Source organism: Lates calcarifer, linkage group LG9 (assembly GCF_001640805.2).
Source record: "Lates calcarifer isolate ASB-BC8 linkage group LG9, TLL_Latcal_v3, whole genome shotgun sequence".
Taxonomy (NCBI): domain Eukaryota; kingdom Metazoa; phylum Chordata; class Actinopteri; family Centropomidae; genus Lates; species Lates calcarifer.
Window position 1 is genome coordinate 5,941,781 of NC_066841.1, and position 19,246 is coordinate 5,961,026.

Genomic DNA, 19,246 nt, shown 5'->3' on the forward strand with positions numbered 1-19,246 from the left:
AATGCTGACCCAGTGTTCTTACCATCCTTAAGAGACATAACAGAGCCATTATATAATCATGAGCATGACATTTCAATGGTGCTTGAAACTAGAACAATTACAACTGTGAGTCAAGTTTTAGATTTTTGTATATCGTTTTTGTCTTTTGCATTTATTTGTCACAGCATCATTTTCAGTTGGACCATTCTTAAAATATTTTCTTCGTTTCCATTCTGCCTTTTCCTTTCACTCTTTACTGCTGCAATGACCCAGTTCCCCTTTGGGATGATTAAAGATTCATCATGTCTTATTAGAAAAGATATTTGGTGGGCAATCGCCTGGCTACTCACTGCCGATGTGGAGGATGATGGTGTCACGCCTCTCTCCATGTGGGTTCTGAAAGCAGCTGTAGAGTCCGTTGTGGCCCAGGTTCACTTGGGTCAGGATCAGTCTGGGACCTTCTAGACGGTGTTGGGCTTTTACATCCGTCCCATTCACCTTCCATGACACTGATGCATCATTGTCCAGGGAGCCGCACTGCATGGTAACATCACTGCCCATTCGCTCATACTGGTTCCTAGCAACTAGAAAGAGACAGAGTCAAAGACTAAGTGTTAGTGACATTAACAGCTAATAACAAGTGTGTACTGATTCTAAGCAACGGGAAGAAGACAGTCAAAATCAAAGCCTTTATAATTACATAAGCATATACAAAGAGTAAAATATTCTGTGTGAGAACATTCCTGCTAATGTTAACTTACTGGTTCCTAACAACAAGCAACAGCCAGAAGCAAAAGGAGAATTCATTATTTAAGCAGTTTTCAACAAATAAAATGAACTGAATATTCAGAGGTGGCAATATTATTATTTGGATCATAGCTTTTCATTCAATTTTGGTTTATTTCGTACTATCCACCTACACATATTGCTTAGATACTGATTTGAATTGGCAGAGATAGATCATTTGGGTACTGTTCATAAATAGTTCTGATCTAATTACTTTTAGAAATTATAAATCTTTTATAGTGAGTGAAAAATGGGAAGAAAGTCAGATCTTGCTTTACCTGAGACCAAGGGAAGGGGCACTGGAGGAAAAAGTTATTTTTATTGTAAAAAACATGGATAATTTGGCAAAAGTTTCTATCTGACTTGTGTTTTCGGTGTTGTCTTTATCCTTGCATCAACTACCGCACTGCTGACACCAGCACTGCCTTTGTCCATCGGTTTAGTAAAGTTGTGGGAACCTGTGACCCTAGGGGTTAAGGGATATATGCCAGTCTTATGGGAGTTTTGTCCAGGACAACAGGGTTAGTAGCCCTGCTCTGCTGATAAGTCCCATGGGACCTGTCATGACCACACAGAGTGAAGATCCCAGATTAACACTTAAACGCAGAGGATCAACAGCACAACAAGATACAACAATAAAATATTGATCCCCATCTTAGGAAAAGCCCTCATCTACAAGGACAAGAAAAAAAAAGCCCTCCTTTGACCTGGGATCAAATGCTGTCAAGATCCTTGTCTTGCTCTGATGTCTCTCTCCCTGTCTTTCTCTTTGTCTGCGCATCCCCTCCCTCCTTTCTTTCTCACAATGCCTCTCATTTTTCTGATTTTCACTGGATGCAGCTTCCTTCTCTCTCCTCAGATGTGCCTCTTAACGCAGCTGATACAGATGTCAACCTAGTCTTTCATGTATATTTCATGTCCCATAACAGAGCCATCTATATTTAATAAGACAAGATCCCTGTCCCCATTAACATTAACCTGACACTGTTTGTTCTCTCTGTCAGTAGCTCAGTCCCCTCCTCAACCTCCACAGCCTTTACTCTTTGTTCTCCCTCTCTCATTCACGCCATCTCTCGTTATCACTGTCTTCTCTTCCCCTCTGTCCATACCCATCATCTCTATGTCTGCGCCTCCCACTTTCCTGAGTCCAAATAAAGTGCGTGCATATGAATGTCAGTGGCGAGAAATGCCATTTTCCTTTGATCTCCTCTTCTGTCAAGTAGAAGAGGACTTTATTTACATAAAAAAGTTATTTGCATCTTAGCAAAAACCTTACACTTTGACTTTGATGTTAGCTTTGATGGTGGTTGTGGCAAGTAAATGTGGCGAGAAAAGAGAAGAGATACCTTCCTGCAATACATTTTCTATTGTCGGTAAAATTGATGAACACTGATGCAGTTTAAAATCATTATTCTAGAGGATATGCTGCTGAGTGTTATTAAATCTACTGTTTTATCAAAGTGAGAAAGCACATCATTTAAAGTATTAACAATTTTAAAAAAGGTCCCTGCCTATTCCTTTCACTGCCTTTAGGTGGCATTAAGCTGTTATCAAAGTAGGAGAGTGAAATCATAATCCTCTTCTGACTGATATATTTTTTAAATTGGCGAGGAGCAAGAACCCATAAAATATTTTGCAGAAATGACCTTTTTGAGGCTTTTTCTTGCAAATGTCCTTGAGAGTCTCTACTCAGTGCCGATCCCTTGGACCCCCCCCCCACACACACATCCCATCCTTCTTATCGTCTCAGGTTGCATCACTCTTTCTCTACCTCTGTCTCTACCTCTGTCCTTCCCAATATCCATTCAGTCTCTCTAGTCTTTGCTCCCTCTCCATCTCTCCCTGTTTTATTTCTGTCCTTTTCTTGTTCTTTCTCAAAGTTCTCACCCTGACCGTCAGCGTCTATCTCTCGTCCTCCACCCCGTCTCCTCCTCGCTCCCCTCCCTGCCATCTGTCTCGATCCATATCCTGCTTTGAACTTAAAAATCTCACGCTCTCATCTTTCTCATCCACTTTCGCTCATTTAGCTCAGGTCTGTCATGTGAGCTGACCTGTTGTGGCAAGAATCTTCATTAACTATGTGCAAAATGTTCTACAGTGCCATTTTCTGCAGCTGTGAGCTAAGACCAGCTCTTGTTGATTCCGATGGGTTTAAATTATTCAGACAACCCAGAACATTTTATTTCACCTATTGGAGAATGACGTGCTCTCTTCTTTTCTCCTGTGCTGGCACAGTGCAAATGTGATGTGAGGATGAATCTAGCACTGGCATTTGGACATGTACATTACAGGTAAAGGAGTGACATTTGAGTCCCTGTCTTGTGCCAAGGCCAAAAAAAATCTTGTTCCTCACTGGCTGGCATGTGTCCGATAAAAACGCACAATGGATGGTTACCATGGCAACAATACTGCTGCTTGATGCTGCTGATTTTCACGATCACTTACATGTTTTCATTTAAACGTTATATCTTTCTCATTGCCAATATCTCTATGGAGACCAAAACCAATCATGTGTTAGTTCGCCTCCCAGGCCTCCAAGGCTTCCCCGGCCTTTTTGTGGCACTCAGCCCCAAGCTCACTCAATCCAACTGAAGATGTGAGATTACAAATGTATGGTTTAATTTCTAAAAAGGTAACAGTCATTTGCCTCAAAAAGTGGGACCCTGGTTCTTAGCAAGAAGTTACACAAAAAGGAGCAAACAGTGCATTTGTTGGGGACTACTTCAGCTGTGGACCGATATTTGTGAAACATTTAAGACACAAAAATGGTGTACGTGGGTGTGTGTTAAAATAAACTGCAGTTTCTGGGCATTCTCGATGGTGGGATTAATTTATTGTTGGTTTGGGTTTTTCTCATGTGATTTGTTCAGAAACAAAAATACAAAATATGTCTCACAACCTCTGCTCTGAACGTAGTGCAGTTTGGCTTGAGGAATCCTGATGAACCATTTCCCAATATATAATTATGGTCCCACTTCCATTAAGGTTCAGACAGGTGTGGCATTTGTGACTGCATGTTTAGGCACTAATGTCACGGTAGCAATCATTTGCTGTTACCTTTCTCTGTGCCTTTGTCTATCCTTCTGTAAATTATTCTCACTGTCTGTGTTTCCTTTATCTCACTCTCCTCTTTCTGCTCACCCTCTGCTCTACACTCTCCATCACTTTCTCCCCCTCTAACCTTGAAACTGCTCCCCTGCCCTCCCCCCTGAATCCTACTGAAACTTCAGCATTCACTTATAGTATATCACAGATCATGAGTATTCTGCACACATGCCACACATGCATAATACACTTTATATAACATCAGTGGAAACACAAGCAGAGACACTTATGAGTACACTCATGTACTCACTCACACATACACTGCCCTGCATAATGTCCTCATGCCTCATCACCATACAGACAAGCAGGCCTAATAACCATAATGACATTCAGCTCGAGTGCTATTGATCTCTTGGTAACAGGCAGGCCATTGTAAGCAGCATTAGAACATTGTTATTCCATACTAAATGAGAATTAAAATCATCAATATCCTTCTTAAAGCTTAAATTTTAACTATTTTTACTCATTATTCTACTTGAATAATGAGTCATATGTTGCTGCCAGCTGACAGGGGCCCTCAGGAATAAACAGTCTATGACCCTCCTTGAGGCAGTTCAGTTATTTTCAAATTGAGACAAGGTTTGTGCAATGCAATACAGGGGAGGTCAAGTGAGTCATACCGGTGATAAAATAACAGAAACGTGAGATAAATAATGACAAAACAGAGAATCAAGGATACTGCAGCTGAAAATGATTTTTATCTCATGTGAATCGTATCTAATGGTCCAAAATCAAACTGCAAAAACATGCTACCCACATTTCAAATACAGTTGTGTATTTTTGTACACTTATAAATACAAAAACCATATTCATTAAACTGTAATATGCCTGATGGAATAAGCTGGATCCTGTATGTGTGGCTGTTTTACTGTGTGGAAAAATAATAGGGGACACTTGGGCTCCAGAGGTCACCAGGAAGACACAACTAGTGTTTTTGCCATTAAGGGAAAGCTGAACTTTTTATTCATAGTAGGATTCCGAGGGGGAATGAGGGTATTGTAGTTCTTCTGCAGCCTTGTGATGTTTTCCCAGAGCAGTGCATTACCATTAAGAGCCAACATAATGTTATGTTGCGAGGTCACAGGTGCGAAGACCTGTAGGACATTACAAGCCCACATCTCTGACTAGAAGCTGTCTAAAGAATAATGAACACACACATAGACACACAAACCCACTGGGAATGAGCTGAATATATAGGCTTGTGGGCTGTTTACTAAACTGACATAAATGAGCACACACACACACACACACCTCTCTGCACATGGATGCTAAAGTCAAGCATCACAATTGTTCACATTAACACACAAATGCAAACCCATGGGGATATATAAATTTTTATGGCCATATACATACAGTATACTGTATATTTACAGTGAATGACACATTTACACACACTGTAACTGTTTAAACCTGGGATGTGCACACACGTACAAACAATGCAGTCATGGTCAGAGGAACATATGTAGGTGGGGTCAAATTCTGAGACATGTGCTAAACATACCAGTGAAGGTCAAGAAAAGAATAGTCAAGACCACTGGAAAACAGATACACAGTATATGGGGAGTTGGTGGCAGAGAAACAGAAAGAAATTGAGGATAACAGTCTAAAGCCCAGAGAGATGGCGACAGAGAGAATCAGTGTTGTGTTGTTTGCTTTATGCAAACAGAGGGAATGCTGGTAAATTTTGCACCTTGATTAACCATAATTCAACCAGAAAGATCAATTAAGGTCAAATTATCATTAGGCTACTATCAGAGAGGATATTTATGAGCACAAGTAGCCCCACTGTTTGATTAGCTGATTAAACTCTGCTAGAATTACCTGTTCAAACATCAAGTGCCATCGGGCAGGACACTGTTAAACCTTCCCACTGCAGCACCATCAAATGCTTATTGATGAAGTGAGGACATTGACTTGGGAGGAAGATGTTAGCTTAAGGCTTACAGCCAAACTCACTCACTGAACATAAACCTAGATGAACATAAGAACATATTTTACTAATATAGAATTTTAGGACCTGGACATTTAGAAGATTCTGGTCAGTGACTAAATTAAACTGAAATCTTTAAATCGGGAGGGACAAAATTAGGTTCTCTAACCCATTGTTGTGGTTTGGTACTATGCTATTACCCGGACTCCTGCATCTTTACATTAGAGACCACAATAGGAAAAAAGATTTTGGACTTTATTGAGTCATCCTCAAGATTTTTGTTGTATAAGATTAAATGTATTCCAAACAAACTGTTTTTATAGCAGTTGTATAGATCATTTTGAAAGGCACTGAGAAATTAAACTGTCTAGTAAAATTAGGGGCGCTGGTTCAGAAAACACACAGATGGGTAATTTTGGGAATCAATGGCAAATAGCCTTTTATGTACTTAAGGTATGAGGACTTGTTTTCCTTCTGTCACCACTGTTTCAGTGGTTTCACAAATGGCATGCCCTCTAGAAGAGGAACATAGTATTTCATCAAAGATAAGAATTTTAGAGTCTATAGATGTCTGCTTTCAAAATGACTTTTCTGACAACCATCTCTCTACATTTTTAAAAGTGTGGAGGAACATAACATTGGTAATCACATGCGCTCTGTGCAGAGAGTTCAATTTGAATTTTCCTCTGAGGTGGTAGAAGAGGAGAAGAGTAAAAACCGGGTCTTCTACAACACAAGTGCACACACATGCAGACACACACTCATCCTCACTCTCAACAGGCGGACATTCACACAGCCTCCGACAGGTATACGCAGAGACACTTCTAACAGCCACACAACCCATAAAAAAACACACACACACACACACACACACACACATAAACCCTCTTGACTAAATTAGAATACTGATGAATTTAGATTATGGAGAACCAGCTGTGTGAGCCTGTGTGTGCATGCATGCATTTCAGTTTACAGACTATCTGCCCCTCATATGTGCGAGTGTGTGGCTCTATCATTCTGCATCTATGACTTCACTTGTCTGTGCATGCATGCGGGTGCGTTCAAAGTGTGTGTCTATGTGAGTAACTGGCTGTAAGTTATGATCTGACTGCACAGCGGCGGCGTGAAATGAAATTGAAGTTCAGCGCTGGCATTCTGATTTACCATTTCAAAATGTTATATTCCCTCGTGTTCGTGCATGCTTGCATGTGTGTTTCTGAGTGGCTGTGTGTGCGGGTTTGTCTGTGACAATGTGTAGCTCTCCAGTGTGCGTGTAGCTCTCCTTGTGGATTCATTGGCATGTACATATCTGACCGTGTCGCTTTCCAGCCAGGCTGTAACTCACTAGAACATTTATCAGTGAATCACATTTGTATGCCTAAAGGGAGACGTGCCTTTTGAAAGTCCAACAGTAAAATATTGGATTGGCTGACACACACAGATAGAAACCAGGAGAATTATCAGTTTAGGTTCAGAAGATCAAATTTTTTCACTCTGTGGCTGCACATGGCAAAGCTGCCTGGAGAGAGATTCTCTTTTCTCTTCTGTGTTTTCATTTTAATTGAAAATTGAAATTGAAAACTTGAATTTTATTCAAAAATATTCTTTATTCTGCATTATATTTTAATAAGATACAAAAGCTCAAAAACTGAGTACTTTGGTCAGGTCCTTGAATATACAGTACATGTCAGAAATAACTGTTTATATGAACATAGCTTTCAAGGTAAACAATGAACAAATTCTCTATCCAACATCACTTGGAGAGTTAGTTCAGAAATGCTACAGCCAGGTTATAAGTCAGATAAATACTGAGTTACTATGCTTAGTCAGATTAGGAGGCGTAAGCAGAAGAAACAAATTATTTATGGGCTCACACATGGGTTGTTCACACCTGATTGGGCTGTTGCTCAGGGCCTCTAATCCACCACCTCTCCTCCAGCTTTGGCCTTCACTTGTCTTTTCATTGGACCCTCGTGGATGCAGACACTCAGCTATCAAAATCATTTCCACAAATATGTTGAATCATTATACAGCCTTTCTTTGCAAACAATGCTGACTGACTGACTGACTAGCTCAAATATGGCTTGTTGTGAATTTAAATAGGCTAGTAAAACCATGAAGTTGAAATAATAATAATACTGGCAAAAGTCAGAAGGTTAGGCTTTAATGAAGTAATTTCAATGAAAAAAAAATCAAGAGGATCACTGAATAAAGAAGCTTCTGATTTTCCTTTTATTCATTATGAGTTATATCATATTTCTTCTTATCATTTCTTATGTCTAAGAAATGTTTTTTAATGTAAGTAAGACAGATGAGAGGTCATTTCAGCAGAGGAAATGGTCCTGCAACTCTGCTGACTTTCAACAAGTTTATTTACAGTGTTATCCTAAAGGTTGCTATCACTGGCTGTGTACTTGTTGTGCAAACACCCAACAAACAAGTTTTACTTAGGCTACAACTGTTTTCTACAGATTGTATCAAACAAACACAGACTCTGTATTTAGTTGTGTTGATATGGAAATGATGAGCCTCAAAGCAATTTTACACTGAGGGCAGCTCATCTTAATCTGTGCATGAGTGGGCAATATTAGGTAAAGGTGAAAACAATCAACTGCTGTTTTCTGTTATCTAGTTATTGTAGTTTAACTGCTGCTCAGGTTGGAGTCGCTTTGTTGGGAACAGACTCTTCACAGTGAGACATGTGGACACATCACAGCAGATAAAACACAGGCATAAATAATAAAATGAATGATGGTTGAGTTCCATTTAGCTGCTTCAGTTTCAGGGTCCTGTTCTTGTTCATGCTGGCTCACTGTCACACCGTCACTGGCTTCCTGGGACACTTTGGAAATTGTTTAATCTGCTTGTTTTGAGTTTGTCATCTTATGTGAGACACTTTGTAGCATGGGTTTAGAAAAGATTATTTGAACAAAACAGAGCCACTGTTAATGTTATTACGAACATCTGTGCTTTTTCTACTACGACAAATCAAAATGACAGCTGTAAAAATGCTGGTTTATGAAAGAAAAAATAAAATAAAACACTAATTTCAACTGGATTTGCTGCTATTGTCTGTTTTATATCACTATAACTGATATTTGCTGACTGTTTTGATAAAATTACAAACATCATATCGGGCTCTGAAAGGTGCAATTTTAAAATGAACTGTGCAGGTATGTACCATAACAGTGTAGTATTTACCAACAAAACAAATACAGGATGAAATTGAATGAGCAGTGCTAAATATGTGTTGCTTTTCTCAGTTTTATGTCACTGTTATTTAAATCACAATGAATTGTTTTTGAATGTTTGTCAAGATCTGTGAAGCTGTAATGAGCTTTTTTTTTAGAACTGTTGTCTAAATTTTACAGACTGAACAACAACAACAAAAAAAAAGTCAGGGAAAAAAAAGAGTGAGAAAGACAGACTCATGAGTAACAAAAATAATCAGGACTACTACTACTAATGAACATTCACATAATATTTTCGTTTCGTACATTTTCGTGCGCTGAAAAGTGAAGGTTGAAATGTGTGCATATTCTGCTTTGGAGGGCGATAATTCACACAGGTACTGTTTTCTAATCATTTTTAACAGCCACAGAGACTTCTTCTTGCCTCAGTCAGCATGTGGCACAGCTGGTTAGGCAGGTTCCTCAGATGTTTCTGTGAGGTATGACACAGCAAAATGCTAAATCCCCCCCCAGCAATTTATAAGACAGAGATCCGATTAACTGCTGTATGACATAATAAGTATCAGCAATAAACTACTGTTGACACTTTCACGGTCGTGCACATATTAATACACTGATACAGATGAACTGCACTGTAGGTCTAGGCCCGCCTGCCGTATATGCTCACAAATGGGAGCTGCACAGGCGCCAAAAAAGTGAGCACACTTGCAGTATTCACGAACACGCACACTTCTGTACCCACCCACACACACACTCTCACACATACACTTCCTCTGCAAATATCTTGGAATTAAGTTATCACTTTATTCTCTCCTGTCTCTCTCTTTCCCACAGAGAGATTAACATCCACTCTCTCTCTGCTTTGCCTCTCCTTTCATGTGAGCACTGAGGCAGCTGCAGCTGTGTAAGTGTTTGTATGTGAGTGTGTGTCTTGTGTGTTTGCTGTGCATGTGTGTGTATGAGTCAGGGCTCCAACGCTCAAATAAATCCACTTCCCGTTTCCTGCCATCTTATCTTAGCCCCACCACACATGTAGACATACAGTGTGTGTGTGTGTGTGTGTGTGTGTGTGTGTGTGTGTCAGTCTGATCATTGCCCTCATCATCTGGCTAGCGGAAGCCACCGGAGAAGACAGGAAGATTTGCAGGCAACGGGGTTAATTGATACTTCACATTTTAGATGTCTGTGTTCTGGGAGGAATATGGAAGCGAGCGAGATAAGAGGGGGTGTAAAAGGAGAGGAAGACGTGGAGGAGAAGAGAGGATGGAGTGGAAAGATGAAGAGGAGAGAGCAGTGAGAGAGGAAAAAGGGGGACAGCACAGGAGGGAGGAGGAATTGTTGAGAGCGAGTAGGGCAGTTAATATTTTACAAGCCTGGATTAGAGAGGTCATGAAATGAGGAATGGGAGAAGGATTCCTGAGAGTCAGCTACAGGGGGAAGGAGAGAAAAGGAGTGGGACAGCTGGATAACACTGCTTTGATCAGAAACATCTGTAGGTTTCGCGGCAGAGAGAGAAAAACAGCAAGTGGTGGGACAGGAACGACTGCATCCTGCTTCATCTGTTTGTCTGGACAGGTTTCAGTCTGACTTAATATCTCTGACTTTTTAAGGATCATACTTGTAGTTTTGATGTTTTAATTTTGTATACTGCATGTACTTACTATTTTTTGCACCATAGGTTTTTAAATAGATTTCCCATCCAGGTTACCATTCCTTCCACTACATTACAAGAGACAACTCACGACTTGAGTCTTGCTTGACCTGGGCAATCCACCATGGTGAGCATTTCATCCCCATTACTTTTTATCACATCAGCAAAGAACCAAATCTAACCATGTAATTTTAATTTTGTTGACCCATCATGATGTTAGTGACGTTGTGTCTAACCAGACTGGCCTTCTCAGCTCACAGCAGTCTGTAATTGTTTGGTTTTTTGGAGGCAACACGGGAGCCAAGGCATCATCAGTATTGAGATAATGGATGAACTTTCCAACTCATAATTACTTTGGTGTATTTCCAACGTGAAATAGATATGTAAATATGGTTCTTAGAAAAAGAAAAATAAACCAGAAAAGCAAAAATGATGTGGAGTGCAATATCAGTGGAAGCAGTGTAACCTTAGAAGAAGGGGGTGAGATTGTTATTATCTGCTTTTATAATGAATCTTGTACCTAATAAATATGTTGTCTGACTCCCCTTTGGCAAGACTGTATAATAATGATAATCACACATAAGCCTGCAGAAACCTCCCTCACAGTCCTAATCTTATTGGTTAATAACATGGCTAACATCACCCTAAGCCTTCCCAGAGAGCCAAACTCTGAAGGTCAGCACTAATACCAGGCCGCTCATTTATTAAACCAAATGAGTGAATACAGACAGAGAGGGAACAGTGAGAGCAAAGAGATAAAGAGAAGGAGAAAATATATGGAGATGGGGGAGATAAAAGTGAGCATATCGAGAGACTGGGAGGAAAAGAGCAGCGGAGCAGTGAAGAGCAAAAGGAAAGAGTAAAGGGCGTGTAAGAGGGGACATAGAGGAAGTTAACAAGAGGATGGCACAAAGTATGAAGTGATAAGTGGTTAGAAGGGGAGATAGAGGAGGAAAGGGTTTCAGAGGGAGAGATGAGAAGAGGAGGACGGACAGAGAAATGACTGCCTTAATTAATGGACTGTAATATATGACAATATTCCTGGGTTCCAAGATAATATCAGCAAAAATTACTGCCTTCATCACAGGCACACTGTGCAAATACACCATGACCTTGACAAAGGAAGTGAAGTGACAGAGAAATGTAGGGGAAAAAAAAGTCTCTTGACAGGAACTAAACGTGTCTTGCCCGCGATAAAAAGTTATGATAGCTCCAATTATGAAAGAGGCTGATGAAAAACGTAGAGACCCCCCCAATACAATCAGTCTGCCGCAGAATCCAGGCCAGCTCAATAAGTGCTACCGTTGGGCTTGCCAAGTTGACTTTAACACATTTTTGACAAATATACACATTGATGTTTTAACTTAAGAAGAGTTCATTTTCAAAATGCTTCATGTCCATTTTATGGGGAAGAAATGATAGTTTGATTTTTATGTATATAGTAGATTTAGGATGTAAGAGTATCCATTTTGTTAACCACAAAATAGCTCTACACTTATTCAGTCTTTAAAACAGTCCAGTAATTTGTTTTAATTTTGCACAATAAATTTTATTAAGAGCATGGTGTCATATTTGGTTTAAATGCTTTGGCGTGAAATTATTTCAACACGGAGCAAAACAACACATAATGGCGGCAGGGTGTCGAAGTTGCTAAGGAGATTTCAAGTGTTTTGTAAAGTGTCCTTGTGCAAGATGCCAAACCCTCAACTTCAAATTATATTTACATAATAATCTGAATTAGCAATTCTGTTTGAGGCAACATGATGCTGGCAAAATTTAGTGCAGCACAGGAAGCAGTTTAATATCGTGTGGTGCCGCATAAATGTCGGACGGATGTCTAAGTGGTTGTCTTTGACAATGCTTACTTGGGATGCGTTCTGCTTTAATTGTGCCAATAAGTGTTGAAAATTGTCTTGTTTAACCATGGCTATGATCTGTTCCTAACTATCTCCAGATTGCTGTTCTGGAGCTGATCATGTACTCTGACCTCCCGGAGGAAGGACGACATTTTCTACACAAAATATAAAGTAAATACATCATTAAATAATCTATCATATAGAATATAAATGAATATCTGTGTGGTGTTAAATTCTATACAGATCACTATGTCAGAAATGTTAGTGAAGGGATAAATATTTCTAACCCATAATAACATCATAATAATTTCTGTTATTTATGTGTATATTACTAAAAAGCACATCTTTGCCTGTGCATACAAGTTATTTCTGTCCTGCTGCTGAACTCCAGTGTGCAGTAGCTGCCACGGAGCTATCAATCACCCAACACTTGGAACAGCCATCAGCCTGGTCCATCAGGCTGTTGCTGCGGCAGCTAAATGGAGCGCGGGCGCAACTCCACCACACAACACTGGAGCTTCCAGCATTATTTTCATTGTTATCTGAGTCAGCGATCAAAGGACCACCATTCCAAGTGGGATTTGAGGCTATTTCCCTGTCGCCACAGAGGTTCAGTGAAATTCAAGAATGATTTTTCCGGGGGCTGTGCGCTTCCAGTGCTGGCCGTGTGACTGTTTTCCAAGTACTGGTAGGTACCGAGGGACCCGCACATGAGTAGCTCTGAAGCTGCAATCAATCATGTGTGACTGTGGAAATGTAACAAACACGTACAGTGGACAACACACACACACACAGTGCAAGCACACACCTACAGGATGTGCACAGAATCACGCAGATGTACACACACACCCACTGTACATGCTATGTGCACATCCACCTGCTCCCTTTGTCTCTTGCTCCTACCATGAATGCACTCAGACACACAACAAGCAAGGAGTGATGGGAAAAGAAACGCTGTCAGGTTCAGCGGCTGCAAAACACATTGTCACATCTGTAATCCGAGCATCTGAGAATGCACAGATTACTACTGCCTCTCCTGAGCTTCAGCTGACATGCTATGAAGGACTGAAAAAAAGGGTGTTAAACAAATAACTTTAGAGGAGCCCAGTTGTGCACGCACAGAGATTTATTTGAACTGGCGCGGTACCCTCGTCGTTGTTCCTCTGCACTTCATGCTAAAGTTTACTTAAAGTTTCAGGCTCGTCGTTTGTCAGAGGAAGACTAATGATGCATGTGCCGGAATGAAAATCATTATCAGCGAATCATTTTCCCTGACAATCAGCTCTCTCTTTCCAGTAGCCCTCATGAATACGCTTGACTTCAAAGACAGACTTGACATGGAGTGGAGTGTAGTCTTTGTACAGTTAGTATGCACATACAAAGGAATGTAGGTTAATTAACACAGCAGGTTCTAATGATGATTAGAAATAATGACCATAACCATAGTGAACATAAGATCAAAGTCAGACCACTAAACAATACACGAGGAACATTTTGTTCATCTAATCAGATCACTTATGAATGTCAGGATGCAATGTGATAGGCATGACATACATCTGTGTGTGTTGATGTATGTGAGCATGTGTGTGTTTTAGCAAAGACCTGCAGTCCAGGTCTCTCTCTCACACACACCAGCAGAAAAGAAAGCAGCTCTAAGCCCTCGGCATGCACAGCCCACACGCACACTTAGGGGAAAGAGACGTCACAGCAAAAAATGTGTTTGTATCTGTCTGTATGTCAGGAGTGTGTCCACGTGTTCGTACTGAGTGCGCATATCTGCACAAAATGTTTTTCTTCAGATATACGTATGTTCTGCGTGCAAAAGATGTAAATACACATGTACAAATCCACATAAACATCCTTCCCTCTGTCTAAAGAAGCATGGGACATGAATACATGCAGACATCGATTCACAAGACCACACACAGAACACACACATGAACAGGTTTTCAGGAAAAAGGCTATCTGTCTGCTTTTACCTCTGTCCAGGTGGGTTTGAATCAATGCTGATAATCTCCTTGTGGACTGGGGAATAGGAGTGATAATCCAAAGCTTGAACTCAGGGCTTTTACTCTTTAAAACAAAACATTTGCATCTCTTTCTCTTTTTCAAGATATATGGGAATTAATTAAAATATGCTCCCTGATACACTAAATATAAACTGTACAGTACATAGGCAGCAGTTCTATTGAGACAGTGCAGAACAGACAGTCAATAACAAGCGGAAAGAACCAGCCAGAGTAGACACAGCCAGAATCAATAGACTTCTACCTTAATGACCCAAAAGTCAGTCGTTTCTTCTTTCTTTCTTTCTTTCTTTCTTTCTCTCTAAGGCTGGTGGTTTGAACATAGGTCACAGCCAGTGCACCTCTGTCTTATCTTTTTTTATGATTTGGCTGTTTGAACTGAAAGAGCAGGGAGACAATAGCACCATCATTATCATTATCATTACTGGCTCAAAATCCAAAACACATACACACATGTTAAGGGATCTCTTTCTCAAATTAACCTTCATTTGTATCTGTCATTCTCTCACCCTCTACCTCTCTCTCTCTCTGCGATAAACACACAGACACACACACACACACACACTTGTAGCCACAGACAGGTCAGCCTTTTTGCCGCAGACTGTGAAACCACAGAAATGCAGAAATGTCAGAGCTGTAACAACAGGACGACCAAATGGGAGAAATTAAGAGGCTTTGTTGGTGCTTAGAAGGAATGTCAAAACACATGTTATGGATGAGTGTGAGAAGTGAGGGCTCTTTGGGGGGGGGGGGAGATGAGGAAAGACGACATTTCTTTGAGTTTCTATGTCAGTGCATGAATGTCAGTATGTATTTCTTTATGTATTCACAGAAAACATAGAAACCTGCTACATAAACTACTAGTCAAAAGTTCTTTTGTTGCCCTTTTCTCATGATTCAGATAACAAGATACAGCACCACTTCCTGCAGCACAGTAATGTCCTAATAATGCATCAGGGGTGTGTAGTAGTTCCAATGCTTTGTACACAAGAGGGGTTTGTAAATAATCAATAAAAGTTGGGGCACCTGTGGGAATAGTTTGCATTTACTTAGGCAGTTTACCGCTTATCTTTGTACCATTTAAGGTCATTTACTGGACTTGAATTGTTTAAATTTCAATAAATACTGGAAAAACTGGGCTGTTCTAAAACAGTTACTGGTTAGTGTACACTTATAGAGCATTCCCAGAAACACCAGCACACTCATCCGCTGGCACACAAATGTGCAAGGACGCATAGTGTATGTGTGGATACTGCACAAATAAAAAACATATGCACACACACACACAAACACACACAAGGTTAGTTATAGGCCCCTCTGTTCCAGCAATAAGCCTGTCTGAAGTCTAGCTATAATGACATCCAGGTATGTTTGCTCTTCATTTTACACGGCTCATCGCAGCTCCAAACAGGGTATCAGCACAGTGGGAGTCTGTGTTTGTGCATGTGTGTGTGTTCACTGCAAATGTGTATTATTGTATACACACAGAGATTGGTGTGTCCTTGTGCACATCTGTATGGCAGTGTGTACTTGTGTTGCTCTGTCCATGTGTGCACTCCTGCTATGTTTGTATGTTTGTTCCCATGTGTAAGAGCTCATGTAATCAAATGTGCTTTAGTGTGTCCTTGTGTGTGTGTGTGTGTATGTGAACAGGCAAAACTTTGCCCACATGTGTAGACAGAGCCCTCTCCTCAGCTTGTTGACATTCCAGTAGCTTGGCCTCTGTCTGCTCCAAACTCTTCTCTCATTCAAAACAGACATCTCCTCTCTCTCTCACACACTCATTTTTGATTCCTTATTCTACCTGCTACATTCATCAGCATGGTTCTGCTTGTTCAGTTCATTGCTGAGTTTAGCAGTAGCAGAGCATGTACTGCACAGTACATTGTAAAGGAGACAGGTTGCAAGATGTTAACTATAACTGTGTGCCATGTGCCATGCTGACTGTTGCTTTATGAGAATAGAATATTTACACAAGTAACAAGCATGTTCACTTTTTCGTCCCTAGGGTGGATATTATGGATTATGCACATTTAATGCAATTTGCATCAGCAACAAATATTGTGAAATGGTAAATGTACAGGAAATTTTGATATTATTACCATATATATTGTGTTATGTAAGGGATGAAAAGCTTTACTGCCACGTCCAGTTCTATTAAGCATGGTCCAGAGAGCAATCAAGGGTGCTCTGCCCAGTGCACGTGTGGGATGGCCATGTGTTATTTTAAGTTTCATTCACTCTTAAACTTTAAATAAAAAAAATAAAATAAAAAAAATCTTGACAATCTGGAGAAAAAAAAAAACAGCTGCTTAATCTTCTTAATCTTCATACTACAACATACACATGATCCTGGTAGTAATACACAAATACATTACTCATAATTAATCTAATCATGTTGGTGAGAGCACCAACATGTCTACCTGCATTCTGGCAATTTGTTATCAACAAGAAGCTACTTATCTTTTTCTTGTTGCCCATGGTGGTGGATAAACAAATAACCCTAGCTCAAGCTCAGCTAACCTTAATGTTGCTGTCTTTACTTACAGTTTCATTCTGGCACATGAATTTAAATTTAAAACTGCAAACACCTGCAATCCACACTACTTAATTGGTTTCAATTAGAAACAAGTATTCTTACGGTTTAAGGATAAAATAACCAGGTAGGAATATCCGTTTTGCTAAACCAAGTACATTTATCATTGCAACAACATAGAAAAAATATGATACGCAGGTGACCCCTGAAAAACACACGCTACAAATCACCACTTGTGTATGCACATTCAACTGCTGAAAGGCATCTGCACACTATATTTCGATTTTGGAGGCATGAGCATACATGTGTTACCTCTATAGTTGAAGACAGGGGCATTCATGTGTGTTATGCTTGTTGAAGGACGGCCTATTCAACATTTACATTCTTATGAGCACACATGAGCCCGCATGCTTTACCTTTCCACTACAGGCAGGAGTGTGCTTGATGAAAGGCTGACTCTGAGTAATGAGATTTCTTCCAAAAGTGAAAAAGAATTCACCATTTTAAAATACGTGTCAATCACGAGAAAAGCGAAACAAAAGTGAAAAGGATGAAAAGAGAATCTGAAGTCAAAACATTTGTTATTTTCAGAATACTGTACCTGTATTACGCTTTGGAATGAACTCAAGGAAGTTTATAAAGTTTCGGCCACACTAAAATATTATCAATGAAAACTGACTGATTATTCAAAAATAGTGATGGTGTTTACATGTTAAAAAGTTCTCAAACTTGGTGAGGTGGCTTAACTAACTTAAACATCCTATAGCTGTGGTGAAATAAGCTTTAAAATCTTTAAATAAAAAGAGAAAGTCGTGACAGTAGTATGTGGGAGTATTTTGCTTTGATAGGTTTGATTATGTAAACACAGTGGCCAAAGAGAGCATTTTTGAGAATGGATGTACAAGCAGCTACTGTGTGTGCACTACTTGCGTCAATCTGGGTACTGCTCCAAAGAGAAAAAAGCTCTTACCTGTAGTGTAAACTCTACTGTATGTGCTCTGTTTCTATTATAGCCACTAACAGGTAAATGGGGCCATTAGCACTTTGGACGTGATGAGAGGAGTCCCACAAAGATAATTTTGCTCAGAGTCAAGAAATTACTCATCAGAGCTGCTGCTTCAAAATGTCAAGGTATCCATAAGAAAGTGATTGCTCGACTCTGCTACCCCAGCCGCTATTGTGTCTTTTTCTGTTATTGTATTTCAGGCGGATGTGTGAGAGTGTGTAAAAGTCAGGGATTAAACCTGGGACCTTTCTCCTGAAGGACCTCATGACCTTCTCAGAGAAAGGAATATAATGTATGAGAGGGAAAGAAAAGGATGAAGGAGGTGGCAAAGGTGGGAGCAGATGTACTGCATGTCGATATGTGGGAGAGAGGGGAGAAGGGGAGAGCATTTTATGGCTGAATTTGCACATGAAAAAAGGCTGAAACTGTTACTTTGACCTATAATACCAAGGCAGCAGAAAGTACTGGCAGAACCAGACCAAAAAGTGTGCATTATTTTCTGATGACAAGACAGCTCTGATGTCAAAGTCATTACTTTCAGCTGTTTCTTATACTGATTTGAAGGAAGACAGATAATAGCAGCCTAAACTTTGCATTAAATACAAAAACAAACACAAACATATTGTTCCAATACATTTCTTAACAGTATGTGTACTTTGATGATTGGCAAGTTTACATGGTGTAAGATGGATAATCCACTCTGACCCATGCTGTTGTTGAAAAATAACACACTGCACACTTCACAGGTTGAGGGATGTGCTTTTGCTGTGATTTCTTAGACTACAGCAAAGAGTTTTTACTTGACTGCACTCTGCCACAAGGACGCTCTCCAAAACAGATGCACTCTGTAAAACACACTTTATGCCATGCAGACATGCGGAGTCATGCAAGTACATAAGTTGAGAAAACAAATGGGTTGTCAGACAACAACCAGGGCAGACAAACAACATCAGACAGTGGGCAGATTGACAAAAGGAAAAAATCAATAGGAAAGAGTTAAGCTGGAGCCACTTCAATATTGTACCCTGTCCTCTGTGTGCCTGTGCAGAGACTAAGATTTTACAGCTGAGGAGAATCTTCTCTTTTACAATGCATTCAACATGATTACACTCATACACACACAAATCTGGTGTACATAATACAGTGAGATAAATAATTTCTAATGAGTTCTGCAATAAA

General features: G+C 40.0%; 1 protein-coding gene across 5 annotated transcripts in view; it reads right to left on the reverse strand.

The window, feature by feature from the left end:
• Positions 1-19,246, reverse strand: part of cntfr (ciliary neurotrophic factor receptor) — a 207,802-nt gene that overhangs the window by 87,030 nt on the left and 101,526 nt on the right. For all 5 annotated transcript variants that reach the window (XM_051072824.1, XM_051072823.1, XM_018671773.2 and 2 more), the window contains one exon: positions 330-563. In XM_051072824.1, coding sequence (XP_050928781.1) covers positions 330-540 — 211 coding nt within the window. In that variant the 5' untranslated portion in view covers positions 541-563. The remainder of the gene's footprint in view (positions 1-329; positions 564-19,246) is intronic.